General features: G+C 40.8%; 1 protein-coding gene across 1 annotated transcript; it reads right to left on the bottom strand.

Annotated features, from left to right (window-relative positions):
* Nucleotides 1-107: 107 nt before the first annotated feature.
* Rbbp7 (RB binding protein 7, chromatin remodeling factor) lies at nt 108-19,306 on the bottom strand. Its single transcript, XM_027432766.2, has 12 exons — nt 18,996-19,306; nt 18,025-18,169; nt 11,572-11,717; nt 10,846-11,019; nt 9,627-9,742; nt 8,610-8,770; nt 7,897-8,023; nt 7,698-7,775; nt 5,813-5,889; nt 4,034-4,091; nt 1,322-1,432; nt 108-567 (listed from the first exon to the last, which is right to left on the bottom strand). The coding sequence occupies exons 1-12, from the start codon at nt 19,009-19,011 to the stop codon at nt 499-501; spliced, it is 1,278 nt and encodes a 425-aa protein (XP_027288567.1). The 5' UTR covers nt 19,012-19,306; the 3' UTR covers nt 108-498.
* Between the last annotated feature and the right edge of the window lie 344 nt (nt 19,307-19,650).

Here is a 19,650-nt window from a genome sequence, read left to right as displayed (position 1 = left end):
AATCCAAAGGAACCATTTCACCTACTGCTAAGAGAGAAAGGAGATACATACGTAGCATCATGCACACACACCCACCCCTTCCCAGCTTCTAAAAGAACAAAACAAACTTTATTTTAAAACTTTATTTCTGCAAAGCCAATCAAGAAGTGTTGGAAGGAAAAAGTGTAAAAGTTATCCTTGCATATTTGGGAACTTCAGCAAGCACTTAAAAGTTTGAGAAAATGAGGACTTAAAACAGTTTAATCAAAGGCAATACCCAGCGATGTGTATTTTAAAACAATAATGATGTCCTTTCTTAAGCAACATTCCTTTTTTTCCCCTAATAGCTACAATATGATACAGTACGCAACAGCTCACTTGAAAGTGCTAGAATCAGAGGGTAAAGAACGCCATAAGCCATCCCACTTACATTTCCTACTATACAATGCCTTTTTGGCGCTTGATAAATCAAGCATTCATGTAGCAATACATTCAATAGAAACACCTCATACTTTGGGTTTAAGATCCTTGTCCCTCCAGTTCCGATGTCGTGACATCTGACTCTTCATCATTGTAAATATTTTCAGCCTGGAGACAACAACCAAATAAATTCACAGGTAAAAACAATACTTATATCTGTTAATATACAGATTAAAATTTACTGTCAATTTGTTTCAGTGGCCAGCATCCTTTAAATTAATTGCCACTCTGTAGTTCCCTAGACATACTTAGTCACCCACGCATTATTTTAGTCAATGTTCAGAAAAGGCAGCTTCTGAAAACATTTTAAGCATCACTTGGGGCAATGGTTAACTCAGAACCTTAGAAATGACAAATATTTAAAGTGTTCTTCATTAAACAATTCAAGAATCTTTTAACACTTTCCTACCATATCCTTCTTGTGTGACGGCACTGATACCAGAGATCAAAACAATGTCAAGACTCCAGCTGAGAGTGCAATGACAAATGTCAAGCAGATATTGTGCATGTTTTTAATGTGTATGTGTGGATAAAATGTTATTGAGCTAAACCTTACTAGGTTGTTAAAGTGGAAAAGGTTTAATTATTTTTTATTGTTTCTATTGTGTATATAAATGTGCATGTGTGGAGGTCAGATGACAACTTGCTCTTACTGTTATTGTTACATGGGTTTCAGGCATTGATTTTATTAGGTCATATGGTCTGTGAAGGCTTTATCTGCTGAGCCATTTTGCAGGCTCAGAAAAGGTTTCTTTAAACTATTCCCATCCTATAGCTTTAGTAGTCACCTAAATAATGAAATATTTCAATTACATTCTATCACCAGTGAAACTGAAGTTATGAAAAAAATACTTCAACTCACCATCTGCCATATCTGCATGATGTTATCTTCAGACACTGAGCAAATGACCCAAGGCTCATTGGGGTTCCAACTGAAGTCTGAGATCTTGGCAGTGTGTCCTCCATGAATAAACTTAAAAAACAGAAGTCTTGGTTTCATATCCTTTGCCATTCTAAAACTCCCAAGACTTTTAATTTCTAGGACAGTCTTCTTAGGCTGCCCCACAATTTTGAGGTAGAGTGACACAGGATCTATAATCTATTCCCACACCCAATCTTCTAAAATCTTCTGAACTTCCAGAAAAAGCACTAGTGAACACCTACAGTGAACACCTGTACACTCTACCTAGATTCAAATATTTTGTTAATATGTTCTGTCCACGCATGTGCCCATACATTCAAATGGCTCAAGCAAGTCATTGGTATCTTAAGTAACAGGTAGGACATTTCGTCCCTAAGTTCTCTGGCCTCTACCCATAATAAGAACATTTTCCTGTAACCATGCCACCACTTCCAAGCTGAGTATAATAAATAGTAATCAAGCATTTCCAACATGTCTGGTAACGTACTCTTTCATGGGCCTGAACAAGAAAATCTCCTGGTTCTTCTCTAGTCCTTCTTTGCAGTAGCCATTCTTCCTCTCTTTCATGTTCCCAAGGCATAATATAGTGACTTGGGATTTAAAAAAATACTGAGACTTTCAAGATCCAGAATGTAGCATAGTCCAGTAAACTTTCCCAAGAAATGCTAAAGGAAGGAATCTTATTTTCTACAAGAGACTATCTCATAAGAAGGGACTGTGCCAGGCCAAGCAATGATGGCACACACCTTTAATCCAAGTACTCGGGAGGCAGAGGCAGGTGGATTTATAGAGTTTGAGACCAACCTGGTCTACAGAGCAAGTTCCAGGACTACACAGAGAAACTATGTCTCAACAAGACAAAACAGGCCACTGTGCCCAAATACTTCATATTAGGACAGTGGAACTGATTCTTTGGAAGAACAAAGGTTTGATTTTATCTAAATAAAATGTCCTAATAATTTTATCAGTTAAAAAATAGGAGATGCAGACTAGACATACAGGGGAGGGCCTAGGCCCTGCCCCAAACGATATGACAGACTTTGATCCCACGTGGAAGGCCTCACCCTCACTGGGGAGCAGAAAGGGAGTAGGATAGGGGGTTGGTGGGGGACAGGAGACAAGGGGAGGGAGAGGGAACTGAGATTGACATATAAAACAAGACTGTTTCTAATTTAAATGAAAAAAATTTTTGCCATTCAAAAAAAAAATGAGATGTAATCTCAGCACTTGAGACTGAGGCCTGGGCTAGAAATTATCTCCAAAAAAAGAAACAACTTCCCCATAAGTGAAATGGTACAGTAAACAGCTTTACAAATGAACAATCTCACCCTTACCCAAAGCGGGCTCTTCTTCTGTAGCCTAGTTCAAACCTATGACCTTAGCTTTTACCTGTTGCACCACCTGTGTAGCTACTAATTTATTACTCTTAAATAGTAAGAGTGCTATTTGAAATTTAAAAAAAAATATTTAATTGTATGTATATGTATATGTGAGTGAGTGCAGTGCCAATGGAAGCCAGATGTTTTAGATCTCTCCGGCCATTGTGAGCCACTTGGCATGGGCACTGGACTGAACTCTGGTCCTCTATCAAGGGCAGAAGGGTTTATTTTGTTTTTCGATAGTGTTTGTCTGTAAAACAGTCCTGGCTATCCTGGAACTCACCCTGATGATCAGGCTGGCCTCAAAGTTACAAAGATACACCTGCCTGAGCTGGGATTAAAGGCATGTGCTGCCACCACCAGGCCTAGCAGCAGGTATTTTTAACTGCTGAGCTATTTCACTAGCCTCCTAGTGGTTTTCCTTAAGGACTATAAAATTACTGCAAATTCTTAATAGAAAACTGGCTGTAGACCAAGGTCTTTTGAAAATGCTTTAAAAACCATGAAGGTAGCCAGGCGTTGGTGGCGCACGCCTTTAATCACAGCACTCAGGAGGTAGAGGCAGGAGGATTTCTGTGAGTTCGAGGTCAGCCTGGTCTCCAGAGCGAGTGCCAGGATAGGCTCCAAAGCTACACAGAGAAACCTTGTCTCGGGGGGGGGGGGAAACATGAAGGCTGTGCTTCACAAACAAGACTTTAGAAAAAGTCACCCACAACAAAACATTTAGACGCCATGTGGTTATGGCAGCTTATTCAATAATTTTAAACACCCCCCCCCCCAATCAGAGTAACATACATATACAAACAAAGTGTCCCCTGTGACCTCAAAATTCATGACCTCCTTTCCTGCTTGAGCATCCTGGGCTGCGGGATTCTTTAAACAGCAATGATAATGAGTGCCAAACATGCTGGTCTACCTGAAGCTCCTTTCATCCTTTTGATTATTTCTGCTTGAAGCTACTGGGCACAGGAGCCACAGGGGCTAGGTATCTTACACAAAGAGGGAGTTAGTAAACACCTAATTCTTGGGCTTACTCTGAAAGATTTTCAGATACTTAATTCCAGGAGGTCAAGTTACTATCACTTAAACATTTCCAAAAACCTTCTGGAGCTCTATTTACTATTTTTGATAACTGTCAGAACCTAGTCACAATAACATCCTAGACTTCCTTTTTGAAACCACAGGCAAGCTAAAATTGAAGCTCTGGCCCATTCCTGAGATAAAATAATGAGAAATAATCCAGTGTACATATGATATTTAACCTAATGCATACCAGGAGTTCTGGAGGCCCATCTTCTGCATCTTCTGCTGACTGTTCTTCTCCAATTTTACTATTAAGAAAGAGCATAAAGCGTTCATTACTGAAAAGTTTGCCATGACGTTTTATCTTAAAACACACACATTTATTATAAAGGTATTTATGAGAATCCCTTAGGACAGTAGTTCCTAACCTGGGGGTTGGGCGACCCTAAGACCATCAGAAAACGTGTGTTTACATTATGACTCACACAGAAGCAAAATTAGTTATGAAGTAGTAACAAAAATACTTTTATGGTTGGGGTCAACAGAACATGAGGGAACTGTACTAAAGGGTCACAGCGTAGGAAGGTTGAGAACCAGTAACTTAGGATGTATTTTTCTATTATTATATTGTGGATTGTTAATTTCCTGGAGATAGGCTGGAGCCACTCATAACTAAAGTTGCAGAATGAAGAAATATTGCTCATAATAAACATTAGCTCAAAATTCCTTCAATATTTAAACTGTAGTTTTAATGCATCAGAACTAAAAGGAAAACACACACAAAAGTATACATAAACTAATGTGCAGCCTGTACACTCTAGGCTCCATCCAGCACATCAGATCTGTCTAAAGATATAACAGCTTTTAGCTATAGAAAGCCAAGAAATGGTATGTTATGAATTTTGGGGGGAGGAGACTTGAGCCCAGGGTCCCACAAGGTAGGCAAAGTTCTTTTGAGTTAGTTCCTGTCTGCCCCAAAGAAATTTTCTTTGTCGGTTTGAGACAGCGTCGGATTATGTAGCCCCAAGTTGGCTTTGGATTTGTGGTTGTCTACTGCAGCCTCTAGACTGAGCATGCTAGTACAGGCCTTTGATCATAGCACTTGAAAGAAAGAGGAAGGCAGGAATATCAGGAGTTTGAGGCCATTCTGAGCCACACAAGGCCCTGTCTGTCTCTCTCTCACACACCACCCCCCCACAGCCAAATCCAATAGTTCTGCTTATATACTATGTGATTCCAATGAGACAAAAATAGTCAATATCTTAATGCTAGTGGTGCTAGAGACTGAACTCACTGCCTTTTGTATGCTAGTTGTACCACTGAGCTATATCATCCCTAGTCACATGTAGCAAAACAGTGTTTTAATAATTAGCAAAACACACAAAGCAAAGAGTTTCACAATTGAGCAACAACAAACTCAGGGCTAGAGAAGTGGGTCAGTAGTTAAGAGCTTGCTGCTCATACAGAACAGGGGTTTACTTCCCAGGATCTACATAGTGATGGTTTACAACTATCCATAATTCTGGTTCCAGGGAACCTGATGCTGTTTTCTGCTTTCTGTGGGCACCTGTCATGCCTATGTAGCACATACACAGGCAAAACATGTATACAAAGCAATTTATTTGCTGATTTACTTTTATATTACAGAACAAGAACTCTTTACTCCCAGCAAATACATGGTGGCTCACAAGCATGTGTAATGAGATCTGGTTCCTTCTTCTGGCATGCAGGCACAACAATGTATACATAATAAATAAATCTTTTTTAAAAAGAGTTCCAGGCTGGAGAGATAGCTCAGAGTTAAGAGCACTGACTGCTCTTCTAGAGGTCCTGATTTCAATTCCCAGCAACTATATGGTGGCTCCCAACCATCTGTAATGAGATCTGGTGCCCTCTTCCGGACTTCAGGCATACATGCAGTCAGAACGTTGTATACATAATAAAAATCTTTAAAAAAAAAAGAGTTCCATTATGTAATCTGACAGATTAGCACATTTGTGCAGTATCTCATCATCAGATCCTAAATTACCTTAAATCCCACACATTCAGGCGGCGATCAGTACCACTTGAAGCCAGAATAGTTTCATTATGTGGAGACCAGTGAACCTAGAAATAGATATTTTGAAAACATATTTAGAGTTCTCTGTTCCTTTGTAGCTGTCATTCTAAACCGTATTTCTCCACCTCATATTCTTTGTCCATTTCTCAGCCAGAGATCTCACTATCCAAAGCTTTCAAGTGACCCATTACCAATCACCTTGATGGTACTGAATCCAATGTTCTATGTTCTACACCACTTAGCTACATTCCCCAAGTCCTTAAATATGTCTTGAAGGGCCCAACCTCCAGCCTGCACCGAAGAAAGTCAAATTCTCTAGTACTGAAGAACTCAGGTAGGAACCACAGAAAACTTTTACAGTCCCATAATCATCCATGGAATGAAGCCTTTAAAACTATCCAGTCTGCCCTTTCTGCTGAACGACCCAGGAACTAGAGCCCTCATCCAGTGGCTGATGGAAGCAGAGACAGACCTCCACAGAAATACACTGAGCTGAAATCGGGAATTTAGTTGAAGAGAGGGAGGAATGAAGATCGAAGGGGTCTGTACCAGGTTAGAGAAACCCACAGGAACAGTTGGCCTGAACAAGGGAGAACACATTGACGCCAGATGCTGTCGGGGAGGCCAGTACAAGACTGATCCAGCCCACTGAACATGGATGTCAATAAGGAGGCCTCTGCACTCCAGGGTGCCCCTGGTAGTGGATTAGTATTTTTCCCTGGTGCAAGAAGGGACTTTGAGAGCCCAGCCCACGTGAAGGGTTACACTCTGGCCCTGGACACATGGGGAAGAGCCCAGGCCCAGCACAAGAAGATTTGGTGGACGTTGCAGAAATCCCATTGAGGGCCCTACCCTGCCTGGGGAGTGGTGGGTGGATGGGGTGGGGGAGGAGGATGGGGGGTGAGGGGAGGGAGAGGGAGAAGGGACTTACATGTGAAACAAGCTTCTTCCCTAACTAGAACTAATAAATAAATTAAAAAAAAACTATCCAGTCTATCCTAACTTATTATCTCTATTTTAAAACCATCCATAAGACTTCTTTTACTAGTAGATCCACCATAGTGGCACTCTTAACTATAGAATCCTTGAAAAATAAATATATTTTTAAACTGATTCTGTTTTGGAATATTTCTATTTCTGAACTAGGGGCTTCTCAAAAACAATGGCAGCAACAAAAATCTATCACCCTGGTAGTTTTATATAGTATAACCAAGAGTAACTTTGAAGTTAATGTCCAATACCCCACCAAATTAAAAAAAAAAAACACTTGCCAGGCGCTGGTAGCACACACCTTTAACCCCAGCACTCTGTAGGCAGAGGCAGTTGAATCTGAGCTTGATGTCAGCCTGATCTACAGAATGAGTTCCAGGCCAGCAAGGGCTACACAGAGAAACCCTATCTCAGGAACAAGAAAAACAACTAAAAATAATCCCCTTTCATAAAGTCACTAAAACCTGACATAAAGACATCAGAAAACTGAGCTGGCAAGACAGCTTAAGAGTAAAAGTGCTGCTGGGCGTTGGTGGCGCACGCCTTTAATTCTAGCACTTGGGAGGCAGAGGCAGGAGGATCTCTGTGAGTTTGAGGCCAGCCTGATCTCCAGAGCGAGTGCCAGAATAGGCTCCAAAGCTACACAGAGAAACCCTGTCTTGAAAAAAACAAAACAAAACAAAAAAAAAGAGTAAAAGTGCTTACCACAAAAAACTGAAAATTAAGAGTTCAGACACCAGATCCCATGGTAGTAGAAAACTGACTCTCTGAAGGTGTCCTTTGACCTCCCTCCACATGCATATGCCTATACAAATGCACGTAATTATAAATAAATTTTTAATAATAACTCTAAACTGTCACATACCTGGAAAATTTCATCCTTATGCGATTCAAAAGTATGGAGTTTTAGTTTTAGATTGCGCAGATCCCATAAAGCAACAGTCTATAGAGAAGAAACAAAATGAAAATGATTTCTATACTTTATGTATGACCTTTAAAATGCCTATTAAAGTACAAAACAACAAGGCTTGGTAAACACTAAAAAGGTGGGGGTGGGGTGAAACCTTATCTGCAGAGCCAGTTGCTAGAATGAACTCGCTGTAGGGATTGAATGAGAGGCAGTTGACCTCAGCAGTGTGTGCATCCACCAAATGACTTGGCTTAGAAGTGGTATTGGATCTGGTGTCCCATCTGAAATACAAAATGACAAGGCAAGACATACAGCACCTACAGCTCCCAAATACTTGACTACCAAATAGGAAAGTCTATTCTTTCTGCACAAGCTCTGATGTGCTCACTCATTCACCAATACACAAACCACACACAGCTGGTAATTTGGGTTTTTGACTACTAAATGACTTATTTTGAACCTCCAGATAACAACTGGGGCTATTATTTCTAAAGTCCTTCTTACTGGATTTCTCATCTTAATTACCTACCATTTTAGGTACACACAAAATAGACTACAGAATAAGGCAATATTTTTACCTGTAATTAGCCTTGTCAAATTTCAGTTTGTTGTTCTCCTTGTCTCAGTCATACAGTAGTTACTTATGAAACATAAGGTATCCAAAGATTTTAAAGCAGCTCCACGGCCACACCCTGATAGAAACACTCTCCTCCTCCCTGAACAATAATCAGTTACTCTGGATCTCAAATTTAAAACTCATCACCATTCAAGCTATTTTTAGACCATGACATAACTTTCAATCAGTCTACCATTCACTGATGGTCATCCAGATCACCATTCAAAGTTCCACTGAGCCTTCCATCTTACATCATAAGTTTCTGATCATCAGCAACAGATCCAAACAAGGACTCATGCAGCAGATGCCAGGCCACATCCTCTACAACAGCTGAGTGGCCAGTAAAGATTGCTTTAGCATCCACAATTTTGCCTTCCTTTGGTCCTGCATTTATATCCCACAGGCAGACAGTCTAAAGGAGAAGGAAAAAGAACTAAAGCCATGAAAATGCCAGATTCAAAAGTTATAATCTTATTTAGGAACATATTTATCTCCTTAAAACCAAACAGACAATTGCTACTGTGGTTTATTGTCAACTAGAACTAAATAGTAAGATCCCACTGTTGAAGAAAACATATCCTACAGTTATAGGACAGAAAAAAAATCAAGCTGGAACTGAGCAAGAAGCTTTTACTACTTGCTGGCTAGTCCTCCTGGTGCCAGAAGGGTAGCAAGGTCATTAACAATCTTATTCAGCTCTGAATTCTGCATACCAAGGCAAGATGTGCACAACTGGTGCAATAGTAGCAAGACTGTTATGTAAGTGAACACTATTTTTATGTGAGAGGCCCATTCCACAGGAGGGAAATATTGTACTGTAAACCTGTCAAAGACCATTGCTTTGGAGGCCATACGCCATAGTGGGTTAGCTACAACTGTTTTTAGCAGAAGGGAAGCAAGGAGTAACTGCTTAACATTTATGGAGTTTCATTTTGGGACACCTAATGAAAATAGTCTGAAATTAATAGCAATAATTAATTTTTTACAAATTTTGAACAAAGTAAAATCTGTTGAGTTTAAATGAAAAAAAAATAATCTGCTAGTAGTCTTCTTTTAAACAATGGTAACCCTCCAATCTTCAAAAGAGCTGTGTGATATTTCCTAAGACTCTAACAGAGTAGTCTGCAATCATTGTCTTAAAACCTAGGAAAATGTTAACACAATAATCTATGGTGTTATCTTAGAAATGTATGTAGAGATCCTTTAGCTTAGATCTGTCTAATGACACTTCCACTCTTAACAACAGATTAAGAAAAACACGTTCTTACATGGTCATCAGATGCACTCAGGAGATGTCCACTCAAATTAGAATTCCAGGAAAGACCATAGCCTTCCTTTTGGTGACCTCTCAATCTAAGATCAGGATTACATTCTCCACTTGGATCTAACAGAAAAAAAAACCTTATTAACCACAAAGTTATCCTTTTATCAGACTTGGTAAGAGCCAAGTTTCAGACTCCTTCACTGAGTCTGAACAGAACTTCTACAGGAACAAGGACTACATCTAACCTACAACTGCTTTGACTGGTTTTGGAAAACTTAATATCAACAATATAGAAATGTTGAAAACTACAGCTATCCTATAAATTAGCAAACCCATCATCTCACCCCAAGGCAATTTTTAGAAATATGTCTAACAAAGCAGGTCTGTTCACTCATTTAGTCATTGCATATCCCTGGGGTAGCTTGAAACCATGAATGACCCTTGGCTAACCTCTCAGAATGTGACATGCTCAAAGCAGTGAAGGCATGCTGTAGCAACTTGTTGTAGGACTGTTTATCAAGGATTCATCTAACTTCACTCTTGAAGCTGTTGGTTTTCATTACCATGAATGTTCATGGAGTCAGTGACAAGATTTCCAGACCCTATGACTCAAAAAGGCTTCTCTGGGCAGTCACTTAGCACATATTCCTGTGCTTTTGTTATAGAAAAGTCATGTCCTATTTGACCCCAGAAAGGAAGTACTCAGAAGCCTGTGTATGTCCCCTCTGGAGACTTACCTGCTGCCTGTCTACCTTACTGATGTCTTTTTTTCTTCTACTTTTGCTCTGGATCCTTTGCTGTAATAAACCACACCTACAAGTAATCTGCTGTTATGTTCTTCTGGCAAATTACCAAACTTGAAGGTGGTTATGGGATTCCCCAATTTGTAAAACTTAAAAGTATTACACAGTATACTATAGTTTTTTTTTTTCTAGTTTGTGTATAGCTGTTTGCTCTGCATGTAGGTCTGTGTACCACAAACATATGTGATGCCCAGAGGGCAAAAGGTGTCGGATCCCCTAGAACTAGAGTTACAGAGGACCATGAGCTGCCATGTGGGTGCTGGGAATCAAACCCAGGTCCTCTGGAAGAGCAACCAGAGTTCCTAAGTGCTGCTGAGCCATCCCTTCAGGCTCCACAGTATAGTATGTTAAATGATTTCAAAATATTATCATTTCAAATAAAAAAGATGTTTAGGTAATGGCCTGCCTTTTTTTTCATACCTGGTTTAGCAGGGTGTTTTGTATAGTCAAAAACCAAAACATCAGAAGATGGTGTTTTTGTGGCAATGATGTGAGGATTCTGTGGCATATAACGAGCACGGTTTACTTCTCCTTCATGATTAATTTTAATTTCACATTCAATTTTTCCTGTTACGGAACCAAAGCCACCAAATTCTAAAGTGAGGAGACATAAACAAAACATGCACTCAGGATTAAAACTCACATGTCATTTAATTCAATCAACCCAAAAGATTTTAATCTAACAGAATAGAACACAAATTAAGGAGAAAAAAATATCCAAGTTACAGGCTACCTGCCATATGAAATTTATTCTCAAAGCCCATTTGCATTATATTGATATGTACCTCATGTAATATAGCTCTACCTTGGATATAAGAAATTTTAAAAAACTAGCCTCTCAGTTGTTAAGATGTGATTATTCACAAAAATCTCACCTTCTGTACTGGTGCATATAGTTTTTTTTCTCATTCTTAATTGCTGAGTAATACTTTAAAACATACCACAATGTGTTGAACCAATTTCCTATAATCCCAATTTTTCAACCCTATAAATGTTATTATAAAACCTCACATACATGCTGGGTTAATATAGTTCTTTAAAGTTACATTGCCAAGTCAAAAGCTAACAGTATACAATTTTAATATACATGTTTTGAAGGAGGAATATTTCCTTTGACATCAATATTGGAACATGTAGTATACCCACCTCCTTTGTCACTGTCACAATGGGAAGCATCAAACTGTGCATCATCATTGGGAATATGAACTCGAGCAACCACCAGATGATTCTGCTCGTCAGATGTATGAGTGCCCAGCACTAGCCAATGAAGGGCATAATCCTTTCCTTCTGGTCTGTTTGGGAGAAAAAAAAGTCACACCAATCCTATAGGAATTATTGAGCTACTAATTCAGTCCATTTCCCTCAAAATACATTTAAAATTTCTTTAGAAAATATATCCTGAGCAGCAACTACAAACCTGCTTCCCAACTTACCCCCATACTTTCATATATAAGAAAACATTCTTTATGAATAGGGTTGGTTTTTCTTCCCCCTGAAAAGTTATCTTCCTTGGCCTCAATTATCATTGTGAATGCTACCTTTCCTAAAGCAGCACTCTGAGGACAGTAGATCAACTCACCAAACACACCAACATCATCTATCTACTTAGTAGTCCATCACTGATCCTAAATACATATATTCCAATTTCCTACTCAAATTATACCTTCAGCCCTCTAGACCCATTTTAACACAGCTGACATTAATAAACTAGATGTTTCTGTTTTTCCAGTAAGAGGCAATGAGTACAATGGAATGAATAAAATGTTATATGGAGAAAAATGGATTTATATCCTGTTTCAAACTAAACTAGCTATATGTAACTGTTTAAAGCACAAACTCTGGCCTCATTTTCTTCAACTAGAAAATAGGCCAATCGCAAATGGTATGATATAAAACACATTTGTGTTTGTGATGCCTATGCAATGGACATTCTCAATGTAACTGTTTTTGTTACCTTGTTCTATGGAAACTCACCTTGAAGCTGAAGAACTTACCAGTGCCTCTTGGCACCTTGATCCAAACAGTGGCTTTTGTATTGCTATGTATCAATAATGCTCTTCCATTTGTCTTATCTGGAACAGCAATTTTCAACTACGTTCCATGATCCTACAGAGAAGTAGGGCTCTAACCCCCAACACCTGACAAGTTAGGTCATTTATCTGTTTGTTCCTGTATTTCACTTGTACAAAGGTATCAGTGACTTTTAATAACAAAAAGTTTTGGAGGTTATATCTATGCATGTTATTTAGTAATAGCTTACAAAATTGAGTTCTGTCAAGTTAAAAGTTTGGCTTATGATAAAACAACATACACAACTCCTGAACAGAATAGGTAGCCATAGCTAAGTAAAATAGTAACTTTGAAGAGTACGTATTAGTTGATGCACGCATAGTAAGCCAAAAATACAATATGGCAGGCTGGAGAGATGGCTCAGAGGTTAAGAGAACTGGCTGTTCTTTCAGAGGTACTAAGTTTAATTCCCAGCAACCACATGGTGGCTCACAACCATCTGTAATGAGATCTGAAGCCCTCTGCTGTTGTACAGTCAGAACACTGTATACATAGTAAATAAATAGTTAAAAAAACATGATATGGTTTGGGGTAGGGGGCAGGAATGTACACACTTATTTTTACTTAGCAAAAATAACTTCCATAATTTAAGGCTCTAGCTGGGTGGATTACATCTATAATCTCATATATTCAGGCTGCTGAGGCAGGAAGATTACAAGCTAAGGCCTACAGGACCATGCAATGAGTTCAAGGCCAGTGTACACAATTAAGCAGAGACACTGGCACAAAACAAAAAGTGTTAGAGATATAGCCTGGTAGTACAACATTTCAACTCCCATTCATGAAACCCTCGGTTCAATCTCTAGTGTTGGATTGTTGGGGCCCTAAAATAATATGCTTTAGGAAGACAAATTAAAACCTTTATAGAGAAGTGAATTAAAAATGAAAGCCAAGGAGAAAACAAAAAGTGACTATTTTAGTGGGGTTAAGGAGGAAAATGAGGCTGGGCAGTGATGGCCAATGCCTTTAATCCCAGCACTTGGGAGGCAGGGGCAGGTGGATCTCTGGGAGTTCAAGGCCAGCCCAGTCTACAGAGTGAGTTCCAGGATAGGATCCAAACTACACAGAGAACCCCTGTCTTTAAAAAAATAACAAAAAGGAGGAAAATGAAGACCAGTACATTTAATAAAAGCAGGTCCATAGATAGTTTTAGTTTATAAATAGGACCTTTCTATGAAGCTAAAATGGGGGAATCTTAAAAATTTCTCTTGAACCCTGTCTTGGAAAAAAATTTTTCTCTTGAATCAAATTCAAATGTTCCAGTTTCTTATGACTTGATTATTACATAGGTTTTTCTGCTCTACATGATGAGGTCCAGGTCAGCCAGAGCTATACAGTAAGATAAACCTTGTCTCTAGTTTAAAATATGCTCAATTACAATACTGTTTTCAGCAGCACTGATGGTAGCAGCAAGACTGGAAACAACCTAAATATCCATTCACAAGGAAACAATGACATAAATTGTACTCATAAAAAAATTGTGGGGGGCTGGAGAGATGGCTCAGTGGTTAAGAGCACTGACTGCTCTTCCAGAGAAGCCGGGTTTCAAATCCCAGCACCCACATGGCAGCTAACAAGTGTCTGTAACTCTGGTTCTAGGGGATCTGTGACACATTTATATCAATGCAGATAAAATAAAAACAGTAAGTTATTTTAAAAAATATGGGATACCCTTATAAAGAATGGGTATGTGTTAGCATAGAGATAGCAAGAGTCTCCAATATTGTTTTTTTTTTTGAGAGAGAGTGTTTATGTATACCAGGCTGTCCTCAGAGATCTTCCTCTCTCTGCCTCCCAAGTACTGGGATTAAAATTGTGCACCACCATGACTGGCTTTCTAATACTTTTTTTTTTTTTTTTTTTTAGTTTTTTGAGATAGGGTTTCTCTGTGGCTTTGTAGGCTGTCCTGGAACTAGCTCATGTAGACCAGGCTGGTTTCGAACTCACAGAGATCCAAATGCCTCTGCCTCTTGAGTGCTGGGATTAAAGGCGTGTGCTACCACCACCCGGCTCCAATACATTTTTAATAAGAAGTTAAGCCAACAACTTGCTACCATAAAAAATAAATCTCAGAAACTGAAAGGTAGATATTCTTGGCCACATAGTGAATTTGAGGTCCGTCTCAAAAATAAAATAAAACCCTAACAAAGCCAGGTCTTGTTATCCTAGCTACTCAGAAGCTGAGGCAGGAGGATCCCATGTTCAAGGCTATCCCCAGCCACTGAAACTTTATTTCAAAATGAAAGCCATGTGTATTTCCTTTTAAAGTCTAGGAATAATGCTTGGTGGTAGAGTACTTGACTAGTAATTATGAGGCCCTGGATTCAATCTTCAAGACAAAAACAAAAAACAAAAAAACAAAAAACAAAAATCAGAACAAAAACAAAAACAAACCAAAATCGAGGATATGTACTTCTTTATTCTGTAAAGATGGGCAAGAAATTGAAAACAGCTGCCTCTGCTAGGGGAGGGGGAATTGTAAGTATGTGACGTGGAAGTGGGTTTACTTTTCACACTATATACTTATGTACTGATTGCTACTGAAGAAATTTTTAAATGAGGAACGGGGATATAATTCAGTAGTAAAATGCTTTGCCTTCAATGCTGCTGGGTTCACTCCCCAGCTTGTAAACATTTTTTAAAATGCTAAATCAATTATTTGGACAAGTCCAAGTAATCATGAAGGACAAAAGAAGTAGAGAGGGATCTTGTTACTCAAACAAGACAGACATTTTGTAAAAATCAGCCAACATTTCCAGCATCTTATATGGTGATAAAGTACGAGTCACTTTATACCCTTCGAAATAAAACCCCAAAGCACCATACAGCAGTCCTCAATATTCAATAATTCATGTGCTTTGAATTTTCTTATAATTTTTAAGCCTCTGAACACCCTACAATTCAATCTCACAATTCTCTGCACACAAATTGTATCTTTAAGGCAGAGCATGGTGATACATGCCTTTAATATCAGCCCTTGGGAGGCAGAGGCAGTCAGATCTCTGAGTAAGGCCAACTTAGTCTACATAGCAAGTTCTAGGTTGGTCAGGCAGAACTACCTAGTGAAATCAGCTCAATTTTTTTTTCCCTTGGAGCTGGAGTTAAGAGCACTGCCTGTTCTTCCAGAGGACCCAGGTTAAAATCTCAGCATCCACAAAACAGCTGACAACTGTCTCAATTGAAAATACAGTATAAAATTATATATAGATTATATATAGATTTGTCCCATCCCAAAACTACTCATTAAGCATATGTAAATAAAATTCTTCCAAATGCAGATTCTGGTCCCAAACACTACATAAGGGATATTCATTCTACCTGTATTAATTTCTAAAACTTTTTATTAAAACACATCATAGGTAACATTAAAAATAGTTTTTACTGGGTATGACGGTATAAGCTTCTAATCTCAGCACTCGGGAGACAGAGACAAGCAGATCTCTGTTTTAGGCCAGTCAGGACTACATAGTGAAACCATGTCTAAAGAAAAAAGCTTTCACCGAATTCCAAATAAAGAGGTATTTCAATCCTTAAAATTATTTCTGAACAGCCTGGTGGTATTGGTGCACATCTTTAATTCCAGCACTTAGGAGGTAGAGGCAGGCGAATTTCTGTGAGTTCGAGGCCAGCCTGGTCTCCAGAGCGAGTGCCAGGATAGGCTCCAAAGCTACACAGAGAAACCCTGTCTCTAAAAACCAAAAAAGTTAAAGAGAGCCATATACTGTTAATAATTTCTAAGTCCTGATTAACAGGAAGACAAAAAGACAAATGCAACAAAATTCCAAAGAATATTAAATATTTGTGTATAGTCTCATGATTTTGTTTTTCTTTAATTATTTTCCAGATTTATTTTAAGCATATTAATGTTTTGACTGCATATGTCTGGTCATCACATTCATGCCCCAGGCCTGTATTAAGTCAGAAAAAGGCCATCAGATCTCCTGGAACCTGAATTACAGAAGGTTAGGAGACACCAGGTAGGTGCTGGGAATCAAACCCAGGTATTAAGAATAGCCGGTGCTTTTAACCATCTCTCTGGCACTTTGTTATTTGGTGAAACAAAGTCTTACAATGTACCTCAGGCAGACCTAGAACTTGGAATTACACGCATGTGCCACCACACCCAGCTCAATCTAATCTACTTTTTGTACTATCATTCATTTATTTATTGTGTTCGCATGTGGAGATCAGAGAAAAACTTACAAGAGTCAATTCTTTCTACCATGTGGTTCTGGAGACTGAATGCAGGTCCTTAGGCTTGAGGCAAGTACCTTTACCATGCCGAGCCACCTTGTCAGCCCTCATTCTATTTTAGAATCTGCTCAGAAACAGCTCAGCCACAGAGCACGTGCCTACCATACTAAGGCCCTGGGTTTGACTCAGCCACTGTGCCGGGGGAAAAAAATTAATGCCTATAAGCCCCCATTATGTAGCCATTCAGGACTCTTCCCACATCTGGACACTTCCGTTTTTAAAATAAAATTTTAGTATTAAAAAAAAACTTTGCAAATAAAAAACATCACAGATTTTTTGAGACAGTAAGTCCCCATCTGTTAAGTCAATGTTCATGTATGGGATCTAGCCATTACAAGTAACTTTACTTAAAATTGGCTTCCTTTTAGAACTGGTCACAAAATCTTCCTTGTATATTAGTTTGGCTTAATCCTAATTATGGACTCACAACACGAAAAAGTCAACATATTTTGAAGGTATGTGGCCATATTCCTATTGGAAAAGTTGCATGCCTAGATAAGAAAGGTAGTCTAATGTAGGCGGTGCCTTGATTCTGGAGCCAACCGGTTTGGGTTGGTTGAGTCCTGGTTTGTAAGCCAGGCAATCACCAGTAGTCTGCGCTTCAGCATTGTGCTTAACTTGTCAGCCCTTTTCCTCATTGGTAAATCTAGAATGATAAAATGTATCTCTATCGTAGTTCTGTTATGAGGCCTAAACTCAGATGTGTCAGGTCCTAGTCTAAGTGCTCTGTAAACATCAGCAATTATTCCAGAGAAATTTTACAAATATTGGAGACAAGTACTTAACAAGAATCTCATCCTAAATTCCACATTGAAAACAAATGACAGCTTTTCTTTGGTCAACTATTACCAAATTTGTTTCTCCTTTGCTATATACTTACTTTAAGCATCACATAAATGTTGTTTCTGTTACCATAAATCCATCAAGCCATAATAGCTTTTGTTACATATGTAATCTTTTCTATCCAGTATGGAAACAATGTATTGGTCTGGAGTCCAGAGATGCTGGTCTAATACCGCCCATGAAATGCCAAAATATTCAGTATTTTCTAGAAACACCAATTAGTCTCTCACAAGATTCTTCTCTTCCCTCAATACCAGACTTCCACGTCAGAAATCTTAAGTTTTGAACATAAAAACCACTTGCCACCTCACCCACGGACTAACCGATTATACATTTATATTCTCTGTGTAAAATACCAAAAGAGAAAAACACGCAGAAAAATTTAAACAGCACTTTAATCTACGCAAAATAAAAGTTGCCAGAAACCCTTACTTAGTCACTTCAGGAAGCCACTGAACGGTAAGACTGGGCCACTGAAGAGCATGGGTCATAACCAGGTCATACAGAAACGGTGTATTCTTCTTCCAGATTTTATATTCTTCGTTGATAACACGCTCCTCCACAGTATCTTCAAACACTGAAATTTGGAGAAAGCCCACAATTAAGTGGCTGAGAAGAATCGAAGTCAAAATATGGATTTGGATACTGGAGGTCACCTCGAAATGGCCACACCTTATCTATTCTTCCCTTTTACCTATTATGTGCACACGAACTGCTCTTCCAGAAAGTGAAGAGAATACTAACACCAGGAAGCTTTTTCACCCCCACTTTCAAGATCAGTATCTCCTGCCTTTAACGAATTGGGTCATTATTTGCACTAACATCGAGATTTTTCAGCCTTTTACAGTGGTTCGCACCTGTTCTAAGATGACCCGTATTGTAAAGGGGTGCCACGACCCAGTCGGATAGACAAATCCACGTGTAGCAGAACCCCACAGGCCTGCTTCCTCCATCCCCGCTTCAGGAGGCCCCAGCTCCCACCATGCCAGCATCGGCAGCCATAGTCCAGCGGGCTCCAGAGCCTCCCCACCCCCACCCCCAACATGGACAAGGGCCGCGACCCCGAGACGGACGACGAACATGCGCACGGAAAGATCCGCGGCGTTTCTGCCACCGCCTGCGCCCCCGAGCCAAGGGCGCGGGAGGGAGCTAGGCCGCGGAGGGGTGGGGTGGGGGAGGGGGCCTACCCCTCGGCCCCGCGCCCAGCTCCGGAAGTGCTCGCAGCCCTCGGCGAGCAGGCCCCGTCCCGCGCAGGCCCCCTCCAGGCGCGCGCCCATCCTGGCGTCCAGCCCCGCCCCCTGCTCCCCACGCCAATTCGCGCCTTTCGCCGGCGCGTGCCGCGGCCTCGCGCTCCCGCCGCCCCCCGCAGCCTCGGCGCGCGCCGCCCCGCAGGGCCTCCTTACTCTCTTTACTCGCCATCTTGCGTCGGGTCGTTCGCCCCCCTTTGCCGCCTCGGACTTCTCTCGCTAGCCAAGAGCAGCCCGAACGCAGGCGCTCCTGTCTTTTCCAAGCACGTCACACACTCGTAGCTCGGATAGCCTGAGCGTGCTCTGGCTGCCTGGGTGCTCCCCCCAGACGCCGCGTCCTTCTCTCCGGCCTCCTCCCCGCTCGCGGGTGTCGAGGTCTGAGACGCTCTTCTCTCTCTCCAAACTTGGAACGAGACTTTTCAACCCGCGCCTTTCAGCCCGCCCAGGCAGCTGAGCGCAGGCGCATCCGCCCTGGGAAACCGGAGAGGCGGTGGAAAGGCGGGCCTGGGAGCCAATGGCTCGCTACCCAGACCAATCGCGTGCGGCGGGCGGGCTTTAATGCGTCTTCGGAGGCGGGCTTCTCACGAATGGGTGGGGCGTTCCGCAGCAGGAAGTTAGCGAGGCGCAGGCGCGAGGCGTCGCTCGGAGCTCCCAGGGCTGGCCGCGGGGCGGATGGGGCCGCGCGGGGTGGGGCGGAAGGGAGCGCGGTGTGCAGGCTGCGCGGGGGCTGCGAGCCTCAGGGCCAAGAAGCCCTGGGGCCCGCGGGGCGTGGTTGCTAGAAGCAGCAGCGACGGCGGGGGTGCGAGGGGGG

Source organism: Cricetulus griseus, chromosome X (genome assembly GCF_003668045.3).
Source record: "Cricetulus griseus strain 17A/GY chromosome X, alternate assembly CriGri-PICRH-1.0, whole genome shotgun sequence".
Lineage (NCBI taxonomy): Eukaryota > Metazoa > Chordata > Mammalia > Rodentia > Cricetidae > Cricetulus > Cricetulus griseus.
This window is presented reverse-complemented; position numbering and strand designations above follow the sequence as displayed.

Bases quoted from the DNA above. Each gene is read 5' to 3' on its own strand.
- Rbbp7 (XM_027432766.2), bottom strand. The intron at 7,776-7,896 runs GTTTCACCCCAC...TCTTCTCTATAG, and splicing joins CAACTGGCTCTGCAGATAAG to ACTGTTGCTTTATGGGATCT. The intron at 1,433-4,033 runs GTATGCATTAGG...CTGTTTTTTAAG, and splicing joins ATGGGCCTCCAGAACTCCTG to TTTATTCATGGAGGACACAC.